General features: G+C 43.8%; 1 protein-coding gene and 1 long non-coding RNA gene across 16 annotated transcripts in view; both read right to left on the bottom strand.

The window, feature by feature from the left end:
- COL6A3 (collagen type VI alpha 3 chain) overlaps positions 1-23,181 on the bottom strand; it is a 105,374-nt gene that overhangs the window by 61,797 nt on the left and 20,396 nt on the right. For 10 of the 14 annotated variants that reach the window (XM_081015047.1, XM_081015057.1, XM_081015059.1 and 7 more), the window contains exons 2-6: positions 22,314-22,454; positions 19,394-20,011; positions 13,987-14,589; positions 4,814-5,416; positions 1,977-2,555 (exon numbers count right to left, since the gene is read on the bottom strand). In XM_081015047.1, the coding sequence (XP_080871173.1) occupies positions 1,977-2,555; positions 4,814-5,416; positions 13,987-14,589; positions 19,394-20,011; positions 22,314-22,404 (2,494 nt within the window). In that variant the 5' untranslated portion in view covers positions 22,405-22,454. The remainder of the gene's footprint in view (positions 1-1,976; positions 2,556-4,813; positions 5,417-13,986; positions 14,590-19,393; positions 20,012-22,313; positions 22,455-23,181) is intronic. The other 4 variants (XM_081015051.1, XM_081015049.1, XM_081015048.1 and 1 more) reach the window with 3 other exon arrangements.
- On the bottom strand, positions 10,600-13,189 carry LOC308484889. Of its 2 annotated transcripts, XR_013990153.1 has the most exons (3): positions 12,550-13,189; positions 11,372-12,411; positions 10,600-10,977 (listed from the first exon to the last, which is right to left on the bottom strand). It is a non-coding gene; the product is annotated as an uncharacterized lncRNA (long non-coding RNA). The 2 variants fall into 2 exon arrangements; XR_013990154.1 differs by having other exon boundaries at positions 11,372-13,189.

Raw genomic sequence — 23,181 nt, forward strand, 5'->3', positions numbered from 1 at the left:
GCCTTTTTATAGCACCTTTCCTTAAAAACCCCAAATTGTGGAATCACTGGAAATCATTCTAGAACTTCCAGGAGAGTGAATTATTGGTACTTTTAATGTATTATGCATCGTGAGGACTATATTATTGAGATGTGCAATCAGTGAACCTAAAAATGAGGAAGTGGAAGTGGAAATGATTCCAGCTTCTTTGAAATGCCTAAAGCAGACCTTAGTACTTGCAGCTTTCTGTCATCAACATAGGGAGAGCATCACATCGTAGAGACATGAAGCTTCTGTCTTTAAGGCTCTGAAGAGGAGGGATGGTACAGAAGTCTGCCTTCTCCTATCATAGCCATTGCTTTTTTCTGGCAAGGAGTTCTTGAACCAAGTACTGTTGCCTAGGCTGCCACTGCTGCCTGCCAGCCAGAGTGCTTCCTTTGCCCCAGGCTGGGGCTTACTTCTTACAAAGTTGGGGAGGGAAGGAAGGAGCATGTTCAGGTAGCTGCCTACTTTGTCCTATTGTAGCTGGAGGGCACATGGGGAGGATATCCCCACAGGCTCTGGCGGCCACAGCCCACCATCCAGTGGCAGGCACCTCCTACATCCCTTAAGGGGCTGGATAAAAGGAAGGAGGAGGAGCAGGGCTATCGGCACAGGCTCAGGCAGTGGCTGCCGGCCTGCTAACCAGCGAAGTGAAGATTGTGGCACTTTCTGATGGTACGAGCTGCTTGAAATGAAATGGACTGCCCTGGAAGGTGGTAGTCTCCCCTTTGCTAGGCATTTTTGAAACAGAGGGCAGGAGGGCCTCCCAGCAGTGGATCTCCTACATCAGCAGCGCATAGGACTAAAGGCCTCTGGAGAGCTTTACTACTCTAGGATTCTGCCTGGGAGACAGCAAGTCACTTTCTGTGTGTTTATCGGGCTTCTATTTTATTGTGTGCACAGACAGTTACCATATTTTTCGCCCCATAGGACGCACCGGCCCATAGGACGCACCAAGTTTTTTGGGGCCGGCAGCGGGGAGAAGCGCTCTTCTCCCCACCGCCCGCCTTGAACCCAGGTCCGGGGACAGCGGGAAGACGCGCTGCGCCTCCCAGCTGTCCCCAGAGCTTGTGGGGCTGGTGGCGGGGAGAAGCACGCATCTCCCCACCGTCAGCCTCCAAACCACATCGGGAGACAGCGGGATGGCGGTGTTCCGCCTCCCCGCTGTCCCCCGACCTTGTGGGGCTGGCGCTGGGGCTCTCCTGAAGCCTGGAGAGCGAGAGGGGTCGGTGCGCACCGACCCCTCTCGCTCTCCAGGCTTCAGCGAAAGCCTGCATTCGCCCCATAGGACGCACACACATTTCCCCTTCATTTTTGGAGGGGAAAAAGTGCGCCCCATAGGGCAAAAAATACGGTAATCTTCCCCACCCCTTCGGAACAAAGAAAGTGGGGGGAATGAGGGCGGAGAGCACAGAAGCTGTACCCTCAGACACTGTTATAAATGTTATGCACTTCTTTTCACATGTATCATAGAGCGAGGAGGAGCGAGATAGTTTGTTTTAAAAAATAAAAGTAAAGTAAAGCTATAGAAAGAAAAAAATGAGCACTCCTCATGTATCTATTTTGTCAACTGTAGCTTCTCGAGATATGTCCAAATGGTAAAATAAATGCACGTGCAATCATTATGCAAAACACTGCACTTGGGTTCGCACCAGCCAACCGCATTTCTATTTATACCCTGTGCATAGAATGTGTGAAACAGCCCTAAGGGCTTCTTCAGAAAATTCAAACATGGAAGGAACATGTTAGGGATGCTGCGGCAGTCACACGTGGCAGCCTTCATCCGTGATGCTCGTTATGTGTATGGAAACAGGTTCCCTACATGAATTTCACAATGTGTGCAATGCCTCTAAGACACAGCTGTGGCAAAATGTTTCATGCCATTTGAAACATACCTGCAAGATAAAACAAAATCATTCTTAAATCCATTTTGAATGAAGAAAGGAACAAATTACCTGTTGAATCTTCAACATAATATGTTGTTATTTGACCAATCATTTCCTGTGGCACGTTTGCCAGAGAACTGAATGCATCCTTAAGAAATACCATTTGTGGATTGTATGCAATCCGTTGAAGTTCTGTCAAATCAGCATCTTTAACACCAACGCAGAAGGTCAGCACTCCTGCACGAGCTAAAGAATGGGCAGCCTGTTCGAATGAATCAACAGATCGCCCTGCCGCAAGGTAGACTAGAACCTGAGGAACGCTTTCATCTATCCTGCTCCCACCGGCTTCGGTGAAATGATTTTCACGGACAAAGTCTAGTGCAGCACCAGTATTCAGTATTGATCCCCCAAGGAGTCTCAATTGCCTTAGATGATCGAGTACCTCTGCCTTGGTTAGAAAAGTGTTTAAAAAGAATTCTGTTTTCGGATTCTCACTAAATTGCACTAGGCCGATTCGTATATCATCAATTCCAACATCAAGGGAGCCAACTAGGCTCACAACAAAGTCACGGACCAATGGGAAGTTGGCATTTCCAACGTTGGCTGATCCATCCAAAAGAAAGATGATATCCCTTTTATTTAACAGAACTGCAGTAGAGCACAGAAAATAATGTAAGAAATCACAGAAAAACATACCAGAATTTGTCATGTGTGCATACAACATTTGCTGTACACACATGTTCACCTTGTGAGAGAGAAGAGAAACAGGACAGCCATGAAGAGATGGAAGGAAGAAACGAGTGAAGTGTCATGATGCCCCCCCTCACATGGGTCAAAACACACCCAACTACATTTTAGGTTTTCTGTCTACAGGTGATGCAAGCAGGGACTCTTTCATGTTTAAAATTGCCAGTGAACTTCAGTGTAAATGGATTTTTAAACTGGATCTGAAAGCTCAGAACAATTTTAAGTATCCAATTGATATTATCGGGCATCAAAAATGGACTGGAAAGTTCCAAAACAGCCTGATCCTCAGCACTCACTTGACAATGTCTTTGGACCAAGGCCAGATCCTAGAGGCTTTTATACTTGTCATAAATGTGTCAGCACATGTGCACAGGCCCACAGATGTCTCTGTTGAAGCACCAGGGCACCTGCTAAATCCCCTCCTGGGATGGATTGGGTCCTTTCTGTTCCCTCCCCAAATGAGTCTATGGAGCACCTGAAAAAGCAGGAATGGATTGATCCATATCTAGAAGGAATTCAATTCCCCCACATGACTAGAGCAGGGACACTCTCGCGAGACCCCACCCCTTGCGTCCTGTGCCCAGCCCTGACAATGTCCATGTCTGACTGCGCTGGTCCACTTCAGCCCTGCTTTCTGCAGCCGTGTCTTCATCTAACTCACACCTGACATCAGATATAACACCAGATGTGCCTGGTTTAGGGCAGTGGTTCCTAACTGGTAGCCCACAGACCCCGGGGGGTCCACGTAACCCACCCAGGGGATCCATGGCAACATTCACATAACAAAAACTACTGCAACTGAGAGAATGAGTATGTGCACCCTCTACTTCTGCAGTTGCCTTATTGCCTATCTAGCATCTTTTATTTATATATGGAGGTGCTTTTAGCTTAAGCTGGTCTATGACCATAGTAAAGATTTGGAAAACTACCAAAGAGATATCAATATTTTCCAAAGTAGTGAGTCAATGGCTTGGCTTTTGAAAAACAAGGGGTCTACAGAACTTAGCTAATTGGGAACCACTGGTTTAGGGGGAACAGCCTTGTGGGCCAAATTTGGAAGCTTAGCAGTCCAAATTTGGCCCTCAGGTCAGAGGTTCTCCACCCCACACAGCTATTAAGGGCCTTCTCGGTAGTGGCGCCTTCCCTGTGGAACACCCTCCCACCAGATGTCAAAGAGAACAACAACTACCAGGCTTTTAGAAGACATCTGAAGGCAGCCCTGTTTCGGGAAGCTTTTAATGTTTGATGTATTATAGTATTTTAATATTCTTTTGGAAGCTGCCCAGAGTGGCCGGGGAAGCCCAGCCAGATGGGCGGGGTATAAGTAATAAATTATTATTATTATTATTATTATTATTATTATTATTATTAAATGTGTAAATATGGCAATAGTTTGAAAGCCTAATTGTAAGATTAGAAAGGGATAATTGCAATTTATGCCCATATGCTAATACCTGCAGGGAATGAAACAGGGGGTGAGGAGGGAGAGGAAAGACAGAGGGAGGGGGGGAGAGAGAGAGAATATATATATATATATACATATTGAAGTATAAAAACATTTAGAACATTTTTAATTTATATTTTAAAATAAAAATGCCACTGTTTATATGCATCATGCAAGACTGTATTAGTAAGAGACATACATTTTGAAAAAGCTTGTTAAGTGACAGATATTCCCGTGATATTCATCTTAATTTAGGATAATGCTTTAAAATTTAGCAAATCTAGAATAACTGAGCTCCGTATTAGGAAAAAAATCAGGATTATTATAAAAGCTCCTTAGAAAACTAACACTATTGTTCTGCATTAGTTTTGCCATCTTCATCATTGCTCAGGATTCTTAAAAGTGTTCACTGCAAAAGATTTATATCCCATAAGTGCAGTCTTTCATGTCCTGGGTGCATTTAGCAGTCTACCAGCTCCCTAGAGATGCAAGTGACAGAAGATATAGACAGAAGGCCTGTTTCAAGAGCTGGTTGCAGCAAACGAGCCTGCCAAACAGACCCTGCCCTGGAGAAATCTAAAGTGACAAATAAACCCATCGTAAATTATCATTAGCATTGCTGAGGATGAATAACCGGGGTGGGGAGGCTGTTTTTAAAACTGTATTATTTACAAAGGTCAAATGCATTTTAGAACTTAACAAGAACAGTGTTTACCTTTTCCACTTGGTGTTACTTCAATCCATCCGGACAGTGTCTTCAGGGGTGACAAAATATCATTGAGAGTATTTACCAGGACAGGTGTGCGGAACTCGGAAGGACTGAATACTAGGGATGGTTCGTAGGCAATTTGTTCTAGTTCAGCACGATCTGCTTTTCGGGACCCAACAGCCAGGATGAATATGCGATTCCTTTTCACTTCCTGTGCTGGTTCGGCAACATCATCTTGGGACTTTCCACCAGTAATAAGGACCAGCATTGATGGTATGCCTTCATTGATCCTGCTTCCAGCAGCGCTGGTGAATAAGTTGTCTTTCACATACCTCAGTGCAGAGCCGGTGTTGAGTACAGCACCACCCATTGGCCTTATTTTCCTGACACTTGCAAGGACATCTTTTCTGTTCAGGAAGCTATTGAAATAGAACTCGGGTCTTACAGTTTCTGCATATTGTGCCACTGCAACTTGAACAAGGTCCGGTCCAATTTCCAGTTTCTGGATGATTTTGGCCACAAAATCACGAATTGCATTGAAAGGAGTAGCTCCCAAGGCTGCTGTGCCATCTATCAGGAAGACTATGTCCCTCCTATTGACTTCAACAACTGCAAGCAACAATATACAAACATATAATCAGTAGCATTACTTACTTAACTCGTTCAATCAATTCCTTATCACTACATACCTTCTAGGGGCTACATCTTACAAAAGGTGTCTTTCTTTTTTGTCGTCGTCCCCGCCCCCGCAATTGTTTATGCTGAGTTATACTGAACTGTATGGCAATTCAAATGTACTAAATCCAGCTTGGCCACTTTTACACAAGGTTTTAATAGCGCTGCAGAAGATCCCTCTGCAATAGTCACACAGTTAGTTCAGGGCTCTCCACTGTGAAATAAGGATGGTAAGAAGAGCTCTGTTGTGTCAGATCAATGGGGGGGGGTCACTAGGCCTGCACCCTGTTCCCAGCAGAGGCCAATCTGATGCTTTTAGGAAGCTTGCAGGTAAGACATGAAGGCAATAAGCCTCTGGAGCAGGTCTCCTCCCTTTTTGATATGGAGCTGCCTTTCCTTTCCACAAACCTGTCTTCTCCCAACAATGTACCACCTATATTGCCTTTGCCAACCATCTGAAGATATCAGACTCACTGCCCAGCCCTGCTCTTCTCAGGATGGACCACCACTTCCATTTATATACCTCCAGCCTCAACACATCGGCCCAGTAAACTGCCCCACCCCCAAGCTCCCTCCTGGGCCCTCCCCATCTTCTTCTTTACCAGCCCTGATTCCACCCCCACCCCCCAGCACCAGGGAGATGAGGACATGAGCCCATTGGCACCAAATTTGCTTCATAGCCAGAACTTCCATGTGCTCATCTGAACCACTTCTTCCCTCCTAGATTAACGCAGCTCAACTGGGCAGTTGGATTCCATAATAGGAAAGTGACTAGAAGGGCCAGAATCCAGTCCAGGAAACTTTTTAAAAAATGAAATAAATAAAAGTTATTTCTTTGATATTTCCATGTCCATGCTTCTTATTTTTTAAATGGAATTAATCTGTCTCCTAAAACTTATGTGGTAAAGACTTTACTACTCCTACAAAGCAAAATGAACTCAGCACTCAATAGGGAGAAAGCTAGTATGGGGGGTATACTACGGGTGGGCGTGTGTGGTTCAGTACCATACAATGTACAACAAGACATAATGAATCAAGGTCTAATTAAGTCAGTAGTAATTCTGGAGCTGTGAACAGCAGGGCAGGGTTGCTTGAATTCAGCCCTGAAATTCACAATAATTCACTTTAGACCTGTTGCAGGGTCAAAATATTTGGGGAAGAAAAAAGGTGTACCGTGTAAGACCAGAGAGTTCTGTTCCTAGACAAAGATAGGTCACAACCCCTCTTCTTTGTGACGGAGGAAATGAAGGTTCTTCTCTTCCTTTCTCTCACTTCATTTCTCGCTATAACTGACCAGGATGGACATGACTAAACTTGCTCCAAGTTCAGACTACATGTTTGAAACTATATGCCGTATTTTGCGCAGAAGAGTAATCTACTTGTGTTCTCCTTGCTGCTGCATGGAATAATGCATGAACTAGACCTTTGGATTTAGTAAGCAAAACATCTTAAATTTACTCAAGAGTGCATGGTCCATTCATTGCGGGGGTGGGGGTGGGGGTGGGGGGAGAGCTTTAAAGCAGACTAAATGTCAGAGACCAGCCTGAGGATTACAGCTCTGATGAGGAATGGTGGGAACCTTCCCCTCTTCCTGCTCCTGACCAGGATCCTGAAGCTGCCCAGGAACAGTGGAGCAGCATAGATTTAGAGAACTGGTTTGCAGAGGGACATAGTTCGGAAAACAACAGGTGGGCAGAGCTGAGTGGGGAACAACTAGGAGAGGCAGAACAGGAAGAGAGAGAGATAAAGGACTCCCCTTCACTAGATAGTGTTCAGCCTTTATCTCCAAGGGCAAGGAGAGCTGATAAGGTTGCTATGCAGAAGGCTCAGTGGTTGTGAGATCAGGTTGCAAGAAGGAGGAAGTGATGAAGATGACTCAGGGGGAAGTCAGAGGGAAGCTTAATTGGGAGCACCTTTATTCCGAGAATGGCTGCGTTGTTCTTTTGCTCTGATCATTAAACACTCTTAAACAGGTAAGGGACTCTAATTTATTTGTTCTGCTGATGCACAGCCTGGGGGGGGGGGGGCGTTTCTCCAAAGCCTGACACTAAATGGGATATGCAAAAGGGTTTAACAACCTATATTCCATGCTACACCATTGCTTTATTCCTTTTTTAATGCTGCTGGGGGCTCTCTCCCACTGGAGAGATGTAAAGCCCCATGTTTTGAATCTAAGTGCTCAGCTGATTCTTTTATTAATTACCCACATATGGGTCAGCTCTATTTCCCCTTCATAGTTTTATTATCACAAAGGCTTTCAATCCGAATTCCTGGAAAATGACTGGTAACTAGCAGAAAACGCTCCATACTGTCCACAAGGAGCTCAAAATACAATTTTAGCAAGGTTGTAATATTAAGTGACAGTTCAGGATTTAAAGTTTGCTCAGGGTCTTCACTAACAACTGCAATGGATATAAAACATTGTGTAAATACCATTAAAAGGTAAAGGACCCCTGACAGTTAAGTCCAGTCGCAAATGACTCTGGGGTTGCGGTGCTCATCTCACTTTACTGGCCGAGGGAGCCGACGTTTGTCTGCAGACAGTTTTTTCTGGGTCATGTGGCCAGCATACTAAGCCGCTTCTGGTGCAACAGAACACCAAAACCAGAGCAGCACACAGAAACGCCGTTTACCTTCCCGCCGGAGCAGTACCTGTTAATCTACTTGCACTTTGACATGTTTTCGAAGTGCTAGGTTGGCAGGAGCTGGGACCGATTAAATACCATTAAAGGTAAAGGTAAAGGTAAAGGTACCCCTGCCCTTTCGGGCCAGTCTTGACAGACTCTAGGGTTGTGCGCTCATCTCACTCTATAGGCCGGGAGCCAGCACTGTCCGCAGACACTTCCGGGTCACGTGGCCAGCGTGACAAGCTGCATCTGGCGAGCCAGTGCAGCGCACGGAAACGCCGTTTACCTTCCCGCTATAAAGCGGTCCCTATTTATCTACTTGCACCCAGGGGTGCTTTCGAACTGCTAGGTTGGCAGGCGCTGGGACCGGACGATGGGAGCGCACCCCGCCACGGGGATTCGAACCGCCGACCATGCGATCGGCAAGTCCTAGGCACTGAGGTTTTACCCACAGCGCCACCCACGTCCCTGTAAATACCATTACAGGGCACCTAATAGCAACTTGCATTGTGAATCTACAGCAAACACATATTATACCTGTGAATTTTGGGTGATTAGTGCTATGACTAGTGTTCACTGCAGACACAGAGAAAGACTGCAATATAAGCCTATGTTCCACATAGAAGAGCTTGCAGGATTATAACTAATGTGCTTAGAGGACCAAAGTAGTGGAAAATCAGTTGCGCCTTTGCACTGTTTTAGTAATACTAGTTTTCTGTGAGGTAGAAAATTCAGTTTTCAGGCATTCTTGCAAAGGAACAATTTCCTTGACACAGAAAAATAGAAAAACACATTCCTGCAAAACCTTAAGAAGATGCCTTATACAGAGGTACAGCCAGTATCTATACAGCAATGGTTTCAAACAGGCATCCTTCCTAGGCTTACTTTGTTGTTTAATCTGGGACCTTCTGCACGGAAAGAATATGCTCTACACTGATCATGTTAGAATCCCATGTTCCATGTATATACAGGAAAGTTCTGCCATGTGAATCCTCACCTGCAGCCTGAAGTGGGCCATCTTTAGGTTTACCATCTTTGTGAGAAAGAGACCATAATCTTTCTATCAGTTTATTTTACAGTTTAAAAGCCTAGGAAGGGCTGAAGGATCTATGCATGTTCCCTAAATGTGTGAAAACAAATTGTGCCGTATACAAAGAAATCTTGAGTCTGAAGGTGGCTATCTCAGCATGATGCTCTACCCAAGTTCCTCCTTGCCACTTATCATGGAACTCTGGGCTGAAGTCCAATCAACATGTAGACAACACTGAACTCTACCTCTTGTTTCCATTGTCCAATCTCAGGCAGGCAGAGGAAGTTTAAACTGAATCCAGACAAGACAGAAGGGATGTTGCTAGAGTATGGTACTAGCAGTCTAGATCAGGTGAGTGGTCCCGTTCTAGATGGGGTTTCACTCCCCTTGTAAAATCAAGCTCACAGCTTTGGGCTGAGGGGTCTCCTGGATCCATATCTTTCTCTGGATGCCCAGAGTTTGTTACTGGAGATCTTTTTCTTTCCTTTTTTAAAAACCAGCTTCAGCTCATTCAACACCTGCAGACTTTCCACCTGTGATGGAACTATGCATTTTAACTTCCATTGTACCATATTTTTCGCCCCATAGGACGCACTTTTTCCCCTCCAAAAATGAAGGGGAAATGTGTGTGCGTCCTATGGGGCGAATGCAGGCTTTTGCTGAAGCCTGGAGAGCGAGAGGGGGCGGTGTGCACCGACCCCTCTCACTCTCCAGGCTTCGCGCAGATCTCCGCAAGCCGTGGGAACCCGCGCCAGACTCCCGCAGCTTGCGGAGAGTTGCTTGAATGTCGAAGGCTGGGCGCGCTGAGCTCAGCGCGCCCAGGCTTTGCGCGGCTCTCTGCAAGGCGCGGGAGCCCGGCGCCGGGCTCCCACGGCTTGCAGAGAGTTGCCTGTTCTGGGGGAAGCTCAGGCTTCCCTCGCCCCAGTCCCGCACCTGGGGGGGGGAAAATAAATTTTTTCCCCTTTATTTCCCCCCAAAAAAACTAGGTGCGCCTTATGGGACGGTGCGTCCTATAGGGCGAAAAAAGGGGTATATTACTAGCTTCCTCTGCTTTGTCCTAATGGTTTATATAATTTCACTAAAAGACACAATCATATTATATAAGGAAGCAGAATAGATTAATTATGTTTTGGGGGTAAATTTGTAATTCCAGTTTGTTTCTGAAATCATCTCTACGTTGCAAAGGCATTGTAAATTATACTAAACTATACTTTAAAAAACTTATTCTAGAAAGTTCTGATGAATTGATCCTTGAATTAGAATAATCTAGTCCATCAATATACAAAACCAGCATTTTTTTTCAACTGAAATCTCATCTCAAATACGCTTGACCACTTTGATTTGCAGAACTGACACTTTTCTAAGTGCCACATAATGTTTGTTCCACACTTTTAAGGAAGCTAGTGATGGGAAGGCCTGGAAAAAAACTGGAAAAATTGGGGGGGGGGCAGTTTTAAAAAAAAAAAAAACCAAAGCTGTTTTTTTTGGGGGGGGGGAATGGGCAAGGAAGTGTGTGGAATATTCAAACTATATCAAATTGGGTTTTGATTTTTTTACAGTTTTTCTGGGGGGAAACGGCTTTGGAAAACCCCCAGAAAAAAACCTGGTTTCCCCCCCAATTTTCCCAGTTTTTTTCCAGACCTTCCCATCTCCAGAATTAACAGACTAAAAATACACATTGCAAACAAAAACCGCAGATTAAAATATATGTACACCTTATATAAATTCAATAAATAAAAATAAATAAAATATGTCTGCATCGTGGAGTTGGAAGGGACCCTGAGGATCATGCAGCCTGACCCGCTGCAGTGCAGGAATTATCAGCACCAGGCTCTATTCTATGATTCTAGAGCAAAACATCCATTTTTCACAAGATACAAATGACTTCCTTGTCAGTCAGGTCTGACTTCAATGCATTGACTGGAAGGCAGGAGCAACCAGGCTGATTCATCTCCCAGAAATCCCTTCAGTTGCCTCCACCTTTTCCATTGCAATCTTTCTTCTAGGAGGGCTAGAGGCTGCCTCTTCCTCCTCTTCTTCCTCCTCCTCTTTCTTCTCCTTTTTAGAAAGGCCCTTTCCACCTGGCCTAGCGGTGAGGCCCAGACTCACCCAGCCCTACTGTGTTAAATATTTTTATATCTTTATGTCAGGAGTGCTCTGATGGTGTTTCCTGCTTGGCAGGGGGTTGGACTCGATGGCCCTTGTGGTCTCTTCCAACTCTATGATTCTAACCAGCTGAGCTATCCAGCCCTGAGTAGGCTTGCTTTAACAAAATTGCTTTTGGCAGGTGCTGAAAGAAGTGCAGTGAAAGGGTCTGCCTGGCGCTTCTTGGCGGGGGGTGTAGGAGCAGCAACACTTGCGCCACCCTGTTGTCAAGAACACTTTGTGGTTCTGAGATGGGAAGGAATGCCAGGGCAGAGACACAAACAACAAAATTGCCTGTCCCCAGCAGATGTAATTGGGCACTTGGGACAACTGATAGCTCTTGGTTGGGTTGGAGGAAAGTCAGGTTATATGTATTTTAGGAAAAACACATGAAGATTCATTTTTCATGAGGAAGGAATACTTCGTATGACGAGGTCTGGGGACATCTAAACTGTTGTTCAAAGAGCTACTATGCAACAAGTATTCATTATTCTGTTAATTATTCTACTGTCTATGGTGTAGAGTGCTTGGCTTGGCATAGCCCATCCTTTGCCTTTGAGTCATGTGCAGAGACCCTCTTTGGATCATACCCAACTCTACCTCTCTTTTAAATCAGAACCAGTGAAGGCAGTGAAGGTCCTGTCTGAGTGCCTGGAGGCGGTTGGAGGATGGAGGCTGAATCCTGACAAGACAGAAGTCCTGTTTTGGGAGGACAGGGGGCAGGTGGGTGTGGAGGACTCCCTGGTCCTGAATGGGGCAACTGTGCCCCTGAAGGAGCAGGTGCGCAGCCTGGGAGTCATTTTGGACTCACAGTTGGACTCACAGGTCAATTCTGTGTCCAGGGCAGCTGTCTACCAGCTCCATCTCGTACGCAGACTGAGACCCTACCTGCCCAGGGACTGTCTTGCTAGAGTGGTGCATGCCCTGGTTATCTCCCGCTTGGACTACTACCATGCGCTCTACGAGGGGCTACCTCTGAAGGTGACCCAGAAACTACAATTAATCTAGAATGCGGCAGCTAGACTGGTGACTGAGAGTGGCCACCGAGACCATATAACACCAGTCCTGAGAGACCTACATTGGCTCCCAGTACGTTTCTGAGCACAATTCAAAGTGTTGGTGCTGACCTTTAAAGCCCTAAATGGCCTCAGCCCAGTATACCTGAAGGAGCGTTTCCACCCCCATCGTTTGACTCAGACACTGAGATCCAGCTCTAAGGGCCTTCTGGCGATTCCCTCACTGCAAGAAGTGAAGTGGCAGGGAACCAGGAAGAGGCCTTCTTGGCAGTGGCATCCTCCCATCAAATGCCAAAGAGATAAAGAACTACACAACTTTTAGAAGACATCTGAAGGCAGCCCTGTATTGGGAGGTTTTTAATGTTTGATGTTTTATTGTGTTTTTATATGTGCTGGAAGCAGCCCAGAATGGCTGGGGAAACCCAGCCAGATGGATGGGGTATAAATTTAAAAATTATTATTATTATTATTATTATTATTATTATTATGGACCCTGGTATGAATAGCTCCTCTGCATCAACCAGGGTTTCGGTGTTTGAAAGCACAGCAAGAACCAGGGCATGTATGAAACTGCAAAAGTACGAACACCTTGGTCTCACAGCTGGCAGTGCCGGCATGTAGGTGCCAATAGGCTACAAGTTAAATTACTATATAAATAAAGTAGAATCTCCATGGGAGGAGTGTACACATGGTTGTATACATCAAATTCAGATAGGCAGCAGCTTGACAAAATGTTGCTACAATCACAGAAATGACAGCTGTGTGTACAACCCACAGGTGGGGGTGCTGTGCCAGCAACTGATTTCAGAAGTGCTCCTACAGATGCCTGGCAGTAACACGTCATGCTCCTGAAAAGCTTGTAGGTGGGTTGTTTGCCCTTGTGAACCATTTTAAAGTCAGCTAGCATTCCTATTAAAGTATTAATACTAGCACCTGTCTTTACTAGTATTAAAACACTAACAGCACCACGCACCATGCAGAATTTCTAATTCCTACAAATAAAGTAAACTTCATTTGAATATCCCTTTAGCAATCAATAACATTAAAAAGTAAGGCCTGAGGTTGCCATTAAAACTGCACAGTGTTGGTTATTTCCATCACGCACCCAAGTTTTTCCATGGAAGGGGCACCATAAGGATTCTGTTCTCCAGTGCCAAAGATCTTGTAGGTCAGCAGTGGGGCTGAGAGATCTTGCCTCTTTCCCATCCCACAGCCACACTTGACCACAGCGGCAATTGTTCCATCTGCACTTGTGCATTTTATATACAGTGGTACCTTGGGTTACAAACGCTTTGGGTTTCAAACACTTCGTTTTACAAACTCTGCTAACCCGGAAGTAGTACCTTGGGTTGAGAACTTTGCCCCAGGATGAGAACGGAAATCGTGCGCTGGCGGCATGGCAGCAGCAGGAGGCCCCATTAGCGAAAGCGTGCCTCAGGTTAAGAACAGTTTTGGGTTAAGAACGGACTTCCAGAATGAGGTAAGTTCGTAACCCGAGGTACCACTGTATGTAGGTATATATTTTCAAAGTCCTATATGAATTTGCTACAGGAGCCTATGTAAAGCCATGATTCACTCTGACTCCTCAGGCAGTCTGACTCCAAGAGGGCTGTTTATAAGCTCCCATAAACGAGTATAAATAACTGAATGCAATACAATGGTTCATTAAAATAAAAAAATACATACCTTCTGTAAGCATGGTTGGGCCATCTAACAAAATGAGCCTCTGGGCCACTCCAACAATGTTTGGCAGTAAGAGATCTTGAAGTTCGCCAAGGTTACTTGTGTCCAGGGCAGTATACACGAAGCTTCCGTCAGTAGCAATTTGCTGAAGCTCTACATTGTCAGCATTCTCGACCCCAATGCTAAATGAAAATATACTCGCTTTCTTTATGGCCAAAATCCCCTCTCTAAGGTCATCGCTAGACTCACTGCCGCTTATCAGCACTAAGATCTGGGGGACACCCTCCTCTATCCTGCTGCCTCCTGACCGGGTGAAGTGGTTTTGCACCACATGCTCAAGAGCTTCCCCGATATTCGCTTCCTCGCCACCCGGCAGGCTAAGGGCCTTCACTGCATTTAAAATGTCAGCTTTTTGGTTGTAGCTGTTCAAGAAGAATGCAGTTCTGGGTTGATCACTATACGTCACTACCCCAATGCGTATGTGCTCTTCTCCAACTGAGAGTTTTTCAATAAAATTTGCAAGGAAATCACGAATGGCTGCGATAGCGACAGTGCCGATGTTGTTTGATCCGTCAATAAGGAAAATAATGTCAGCAGATTCTTGTGCTTAAAAAAAAGAGAGAGAAATGCAACAGGTGAAAGCATTAAACAAAGTGATTCCATGCAAGTTGTTCTGACATGTTTCTTCGGAAACCAGCAAGAAACACGAATATGGAGGAACAAAACACAAGGTGGCCAAGATCAAATTGCCTGCTAGTTCTGCATTCTGATTGAATATGAATGACCAGATCATATCTATTAATTGCATAAGAACATTGTACCTGAAAGAATTCTCACATAGGTTTACTTGAGGGTTGGGGAGTGACATCTTTTCATTGTATAGTTTATTACGTTTTGCATTTGTGGGCAGATCACTCCCACCTCTTTGTGCACACTGATACATGAGGCTGTGCTATACAACATCACCTTCATGCTTAAGGCATGTGGCCTTTATAGTCGCTATCTTCTGTGACCTGGCCCATGCACAACACCTTCTCAGGCTGTGCTTTCAGGCACATTTGGCCAACAAATAACCAGGGAGATGAGAGAGCAAGGAAGTCCCCTTTTGTAGGCAGAAATCCTTGCAATAAGAGGGAAAACTTTACAGGCTACAAACCTTAAAGTACAAGTAAAATGGTTAAAATGTTAATCTAATGATAAATTATAAAAACAACTTTAGAGCTTCTTAGAGAAATCCTGGAAAGAAGGGAATTGTATATATATAAAAAATATGTTCAAATGCGTTTAACAATTCCAATCAAGAATTGACCAGGATATAAGGCAATGTTTTCAAAGGTCAAATAAGTATCACAGTATATTGACCATATATTTGTTCTTTATATTTAAGGTATGTCTACATGTTTACTAATGATATAACACTAAAATTATTTATTTATTTTATTTATTTATATCCCACCTTTTTCTCTAAGGAGTAGAAAGAAAACCTATATAAATATGCTTGTAGACATGATTTATAGGAATATTGTTCAAAATTGCATTTCTAATGAAGACATTTCTGCTTTTATTCTTCATGTACCATATGACTACTGGATATTCAATCAAGTAATGCAGAATCATGTTAAAACAAGGTGATGAAGTCAGTCATAACACAATTATCCAACCTTATATATGAGAATTCTTCCTGAATGATCAGCTGTTTTGGGATATAAGAAATGTATAATCACGTGGAACATCTCAATGGGAGGTAAGCTGGCACTGGATGCGCTTATCACAGATTAATTACCATAGTCATTAGTCAGGTGAAGTCATCCATGGCTTGCTATAATCTGCACTGTCCAAAACTAATCTAAGCGTTTGGGAATCTGACCAAAATCACTGTGTATTAACAAATGACCCTTAACACATCAGTCTCCATATGTGGAGTTTTCTTGTAAAACTGTTGATCTGGAACAGCGCCTGCTCTGGTTCTTTTATCCACAAGCAGCTGAATGTGGATCATGTTTAGCTTCACACAACAGACAAGCGTCCTCTGCTCACAGCAAAATTTAGTGCATCACTATAAAATGGCCAAAACTGGGGCTGAACTGATGACACAAGAATACTACAGTATTTCATGAATATTTAAATTCATCAAGATGATTAGAGGAAAAGCCACCAAACTCTGGTATTACATTATCTTTAAAGTATATTTAGATCAAATTTGGCCAGTGTTTGCTCTTTTATAGTGACTATCTCACAGTTTATGCTACCAGTGGAGAGACCGATGGAATCAGACCACTGAGATTTTGGCCCAAAACTTTAAGCAAGTCACGATAGCTGATCCTGAACAACCTCACTTGTAACTTGATCTTCCATAACTCTAGCCCTCAGCCCCCTGAGGAAGGAACAGGATACATCTGTGATGAATAAATATACTGAACATTCTGGAATGCTTCAAGTTTTCTGTTTTGCCATTTTAACTATCACACTCTTTGTTGGCCACAAAAACCTAGTGTGCTGGTATTTACTACATAACCTGAAGGTCCCATAAACTGAAATACTGCTGATCTCAAAGAAATAGGGAGGAAGTATACATAACAGCTGGATAATTTGTCACCACTGAAATACCATTATACTGAAGTACACAATGAAGGATTAGGCTGCTGGTGGAGGGCAAATTAAAGCATGCTTTGTTACACAACTAAGCAAAGGATTGTTGGCTTAGAAAGGAAGCAGTGACTTAGTCATTAACCATGATGCAGTAAAATATGTAACAGGACAATGACAAAAGTGAACTCTGAACTGGTCAAGTAATTCATTTCCAGTATGACCAAAATCTGTCCTTTAATACAACTTTGGGAACATATCATCATGACATTTAATATGTGGAGGCTGTAAAAAGCACCTGTTGGGTTTAACATTCTATCTCAGGTAAAAAAGTATTTGTAATTGATTAAATATCATGTTATGCTTTGATATATATAAGCTTATTAAGCCAATTATATGTCCATTGCTAGAAAAAGAAAATTACTTTTGGATGCTGGCAACTATAGTAATATTTTTGAATAAAACACCCTGTACTGTATATAGTTATATACATTCTGTGTATAACTGGAATAACCCTTGTGCGCAGTTACCTTTAAGCACTGTTTAACTCATATACTATTTGCAATATATATTTCACAAGCCAGCTCTCCACCCTGGGCTCTGCCAGACCATCAACTCATATATACCACTGCATAAAGATGAACCAAGAATCTCGTGGTGATGTGAGGGCTAAATCAGAGCTTCTGCTCAGATAAGAGGATCCCACCATATTGGTTCCAATACAGATTAAACTCTGGCAGAAGGCTCTCAAAGAGACCCAGAGATGAATGTGTACTTTCCTAAACCGTTAGAGGTAAAGGGAAGATCCTACAATATGTGTTTCACATCTCTCTGCCTCCTGCATGCTCAAGCTCTCTAAAGGACGTTATGAAGATGTCTTGCCTTGAATTGACCTTTTTTGCATGGCGATTCTTTACAGCAAGATCTGGGAATCAATTTGAATTGCTTTAAAGCCAGTGATGGAAGTCCTTCCTGGCAACAAAGGTTACCATAGGTTTCCGATATGCTTTTTAAAATTTTACTTAAAAACATTAAAATTCATTCTGATATCTAAATGGCCAGCTCATCAGTGACCTCAATGAATCTGAATTTTGCCCCATAAGATTTGCAGAAAAATGAGAGAAACATCTGTTTGCCTGTGTATCATGCAGCAATGCAATAGTGGATGATGGAGCACATAATGGAGTTAATCAGACAGGACAAGATGAGTGTTATAACCTGCATATTGCTGTCAACCTGCAACATTCAAAACATCCATTTCTCCTTTCATGCATCCCAGGGTATAAAAACAAAGGTCTGAGAAGTCCACAATGCGAGAGAATCGCTCTATCAGATTAAACTCAATAGTTTTTCACATTCAGGATTCCCTTTAAAAAATCCTTTTGCTCCCATTTCCTTCCATTTAATGAGGAACAGGAAGATATGAAGTAAGAGGAAATCTTCCACTTTGCCTGACTTCCATTTCTCTCTCTTTCATCGTAGGAGTTTCCTTGATTAGACTTGCCAGGTGTGCTTTTCTCCCATCCCTTTTATAAGGCCCCTCCCCTACCTCTAGTAGTGAGCAGTAGGGGAGGGGTCCTACAAAAGGGATGGGAGAAAAGAACATGGGGAGGGGGCAGAGGTAGACGGCAGCTGCCACAGCACCTGGAAAGATTAACAGGTAAAGGGGAATCTCCAGGTGGCCATCAAGGAAACTGGGCTTGACCAGCGACATGCTCCCACTGCCATGGCCAAGGCCCACTTCCTGTGTAAACTATTGCAAATACGAAAACCACAAGGGAGCTCTTTGCCCCGCATTTCAAGCCCGTATATTACCTGAGAACAGGAAGGAGGCCACCTGATCTTGGGAAAGTCCTTGGGCACATAGATACTTTTTTCACATAAAGTGTAGCTCTAGGAAGGCACATCAGTGGAGCATAGCTGTCAATTTTTCCCTTTTCTTGTGAGGAATCCTATTCGGAATAAGGGAATTTCCCTTAAAAAAGGGAAATGTTGACAGCTATGGAGTGAGGGGAGCTTAAGTTTCCCAAGCAATATTCATTTAGTTCTAGTTCTGTATCTGCAGTAAATGTAAGCTAAGCTGTGTTGATAGAGTCTTGACAGATCCTCATTCACTGTGATTCAGGCGTTCTTGAACACACCATTATCTCGGCTGCAGCAGCCTCCCTCAGAAAATGTGGTTACGATAACAATCTTCTATGTCACATTTAAATGTACTTTATTAATGACCACAGGATAAGGAAGTACTTTGGACTTCATTTGTATGTGATTCTGCTTTAGAGCCTGTAGCAAAAAATATGCCAAATTGAGCAGCCTTTGTTTTTAACCCCTCAGATGTGCAACTTAGGGCCTTTCCAGACAATTCTGGCTTTTGTTACTCAGCAGCTGAAAAGGAGAGGGACCAGGCATCTTGCGCTAACACAGCCCCCCAGTGTGCAGAGAAATTTTTCCAGCACTCCAGCACTACTTATCACTTGCTGTAGTGAGATAAGCAACATTCCACTCATCTACATGACACTCTGTAAAATTTTAAAATACTTTATATATCTCATAATTGTATACATTTATTATAGGTTAGGCACTCCCTGACCATAGCACTCGAGCACGGAATCCCTCGCGCAGGGCGCATGCAGGGAGATCTGCAGCAGAACTTCACTATTTTGTTATTTCTTCCTCCCATCTTTTTAATTTGATTCCTGCGGTTACTGTTGCCGGGAAAGGCCCTTGGTCCACACATCCAAATGTCTAAAATGATGGGAAGAGCACCAATTGCAACACCTCCCTTGAGTACAAGTATTGCAATATCACAGCAGAACAGCGTTACCTGTGATGTCTTTAATCACTCCTTTTGCTCCAGCCATTTCTGGAGTCATAGATGAGCGAATACTTGCAACTAAGTCTCCCACAATGCCGTGGAGAGCAGTAAAGTTCGCTAGGTTGAACAAGTGCATATCAAGGGGTTCGCTTGCTATTTCCTTTAATTCCCCTTCCACTGCGTCCTGCACTCCAATGGCATACATGTTTACATCAGCAGATTTAAGAACAGATGACGGCAGAGCCACATCATCTTGGGATCGTCCATCCGTTAACACTATAATAACCTGGGGGGCGCCATCGCTCACCCTGCTTCCAGCAGCTTTAGAAAGATGGTTCCGAATTAGAAACTCTAATCCTTCTCCGGTCTTGGTTCCTCCCCCCATATAAGGCATGTGTGAAATATGGGAGAGGACATCTTGTACAGTATGGTATGTGTTTAACTGGAATTCTGTGTGTGGGTTTCCGCTGAACTGGACCAGACCAAACCGAAAATCGTTTCCACCCACATCTAATTGTTTTACAACATCATACAGAAACTCCCGAACAAGTTGGAAATGCTCCTTTCCAATGCTCCAAGAAGAATCCACTAGAAATATTATATCAGCAGCAGCACCGATTTTCACATCTTTAAAAAAAACACATGGATTTATGATTTTCTAGAGGCCACAGGCCAGGAGAGGGAAGTCTTGTTCTATAGTCATATACCCCGCTTGGCATAATTGGCAGGAGCGCAGACCTTATGAACCCATAAGCCCAACAAATTGGGGCAGGAGAAAGGGGGGGAAAGCTCATTCCAACAGATCAGCTTGCTCTTGTTGAATATATGGTACGCTGAATATATAATTTTATTCCTCGTAAACTTATGGCTGTTTCTTGCTACAGAAACTTCTTCCAAAGGAATATTCTCTAGATATGGGATTCCCTTACCTAAGCAGGATGAGCAAACACCCCAATGCGTTTATGTGTCATCCTTTCCCAATGATTATAAGTCATACTCAAAACCTGTTGAACCAATGATAGCAGCTCCTGAATAGGTCATTGAAGAATACAGTGGCAGTTTGACTGTTGATTTTGTTGGCCGCATTTGTGGGAATTGAAGTTATTCCACTCGCCTTATTGTAACACTGGCTGAATCAGCAAATAACTAGAGCTATAGAAAAGTCCACCCCACATGCTACGTTAGCACAATGCTGAAAATTATCACACTACACTAGTAATGGGTAGATTTTTTTGTACTGATTTAAAATGTCAGTCCTTGAAATTATTTGCATGCTTCTTACAGAAAAAAATGAAACATTTGAACCATTTTCCTGAGTTTATCTGAAGACTTAGGAAGTGCCTTGCGAACCTGCTACCAGTTTTTTAAAAAACCAAAGACCCAAAGACCTCCTTCTTCCCTTTACATGCCTATGTAGAGACAGTGGGAACAGGAGGTGTGTTTTCCTCCCACACAGCCTCTGCTTCCATCCCCAGGTTGCTTAGGCTGCAAGAATCCTTGGGAGAACTACCTCTACCGCAATCACCTGGGAATTCTGCCTTGGCATTTGACTAATCAGTAGGGCAGAGGGAGGAAATGAGGGGGAAAGCGACTGCCAACCGCCACCTGACAAGTAAGCAATGACAAGCAAGTAATGGCAGAAAACAAATCACTGGAGAAGGGTGGGATGGGGGTCACAACACTGGTTTCCTGGCAACAGGATTCCTGCTGCTTGCCAAGGGAGGGAGAAGGACAGTGGCTGGGACGTCAGCGCAGGGTGGGTCCACCACTGGAGTCCATTTGCCAATGCACCCAACCTGTGCCAACCTCTGCACTTTCCCTCCCACCTCCTCCAAGTAAGCAGCAGTGACCCTGCTGCCAGAAAGCTAGCATTGTGCCTCTCCACCCCCTGCCCACCCAGGGAAAGCCACTTCTGCATAATGGGAAGCAGGGATAGTGCCTGGTGGACTGGGGTCTGGCACAGAGGGCTTTGGCGGACAGCAAAGGCTGGCAGCGTCAGGGAAATGTGGACATTATTTTCCAACCGGAATTTTGATCCAAGGCAGGAAAGAATTCTGGGGCTTTAAAAGCTCACTGGAATTGCATGCCAATAATTGGTAGGGGGGAAAATGGTATAAAGACTTACTACAATCACCCCTGTGCAATAGCCCTCAGATATTCTGCAATACTACTTAGCACATTAGAACATTAAAAAAACTGGTCTCAGACTAATTTTTGATCACTTTTGAAAGGGGGTGGGAATAGTTTACTCTTTTGTATTGTAATAATGAGAATGAGGGTGGAAGGTGGAAGACTTCCATGGCCAACAGTATCCATATTTTTCCTGTGCTACGTATGTATACCAAGAGAGACACTGGCCATGTTTGGATGTAACTTTAAACCATAGTTTAACACAGTGAACCTTGGCAAGCCTCAAGATGACATGTTCCTCCTTCCCCTTCCATTTCAGATTAACCACAGCCAGTGAAAACAAAAGAAGTTCATAAACTATGGTTTGAAGTTGGCTTGTTTCTACCAACCATAGTTAAAATGAACTACAGTTTGTCATGGCAAGCGGTGACTAAACTAAAACAGAGACAAAATTTTCTGAGCTGGAGGAAGAGAGAGCTCACAAGCCTAAGGCTTGTTTTGAAAATTAAGCTTGGTATATCCAAATCAGCCTACTATTTCTACCAGTAAGCAAAGGTAAGGAAAAAAGAGGTTATACAGGGGCAATTACTTAATTCACAGAGATCTGTCTCCAGTCTCTGTCATGGGATCACTGCAATGAATGTGTTTATGGAAACGCAACAGAGTTTCAGGGATATGAAGCTGCAGTTGGTACAACTGATTTGAACAAATATTTGTTAGGGCCCAAAATACATGTCCTCAGTCTCTGCCAACTTCAAGACATCAAAAAGCAAGTTACCTAAAGATAATGGCAACTTACCAGCTCCTTGCTGCTGGGCATCAGCATTATGGTAGCCTGAGAGTAAAAGACAAAAGATGGTTGCTAAAGGCAAATGCCGGTGTTTCCTCATTTTCTTTTTTAGGTGGGTTGGCTAGTTTCTCAAAGCACCAGTTCTTAGATCTGAAAAGAAACAGAGATGCTGTCAGGAAAATTCCTACGGAACTTCAAATGGGAAATCTACATAACTCACTCATTCCACGAACCAAGAACACATACCAAAATGATTTTGCGTTTGCTATCAAGAACTGTTTTCAGTCATGCAACAAAAATGAAAACTAGGCCATCAGTATTTACTTCTGGGCCACTCAGCCTACGATTGTTACTGGCACAAATAGATTCTGTCTTCTAGGAGGAGAAAGTCATCGGCTGAGCCGCCTTCCTGCCCAGAGGTTCTTGGGAGGGAGCTACAGCACCTCAGAGCTCTGTTACCTCTCCAGCTTATAAAGTAAGATGCAAGGAAACCTCTCATGCCCTCCCTTCTCCCAGGTTCCTCTTCCTCTGAGCCTTGTGCTGATAAGAGGTGACATGGCTGAGCTCCAAAGACTGCAGCCCACTGATCATCATCCGGATTCATCCAGGCTATGCTGGCATGAGGTGTGTAATGGCAAGGTCTGAAAAAGGGTTGCGCTCCTGCAACAGCATTCTGTGCCTGAAGTTATCCCTGCCCCATGAAGATGGAGAAGCCTCATTCCAATTAGCCAAAAGTTTCAGCGTCTCAACTTCTCTGCCAATTTAACTCAGCACGTGCAACACAACATGAAAGACAAGGAAGTCTGAGCTCATTAACGACAAGCAACATGTTTCTCTAACAAGCAACATGTTTCTCTAACAAAAATAAACAATTGTC

This window comes from Podarcis pityusensis, assembly GCF_964106645.2.
Source record: "Podarcis pityusensis genome assembly, chromosome: 1".
Classification (NCBI taxonomy): domain Eukaryota; kingdom Metazoa; phylum Chordata; class Lepidosauria; order Squamata; family Lacertidae; genus Podarcis; species Podarcis pityusensis.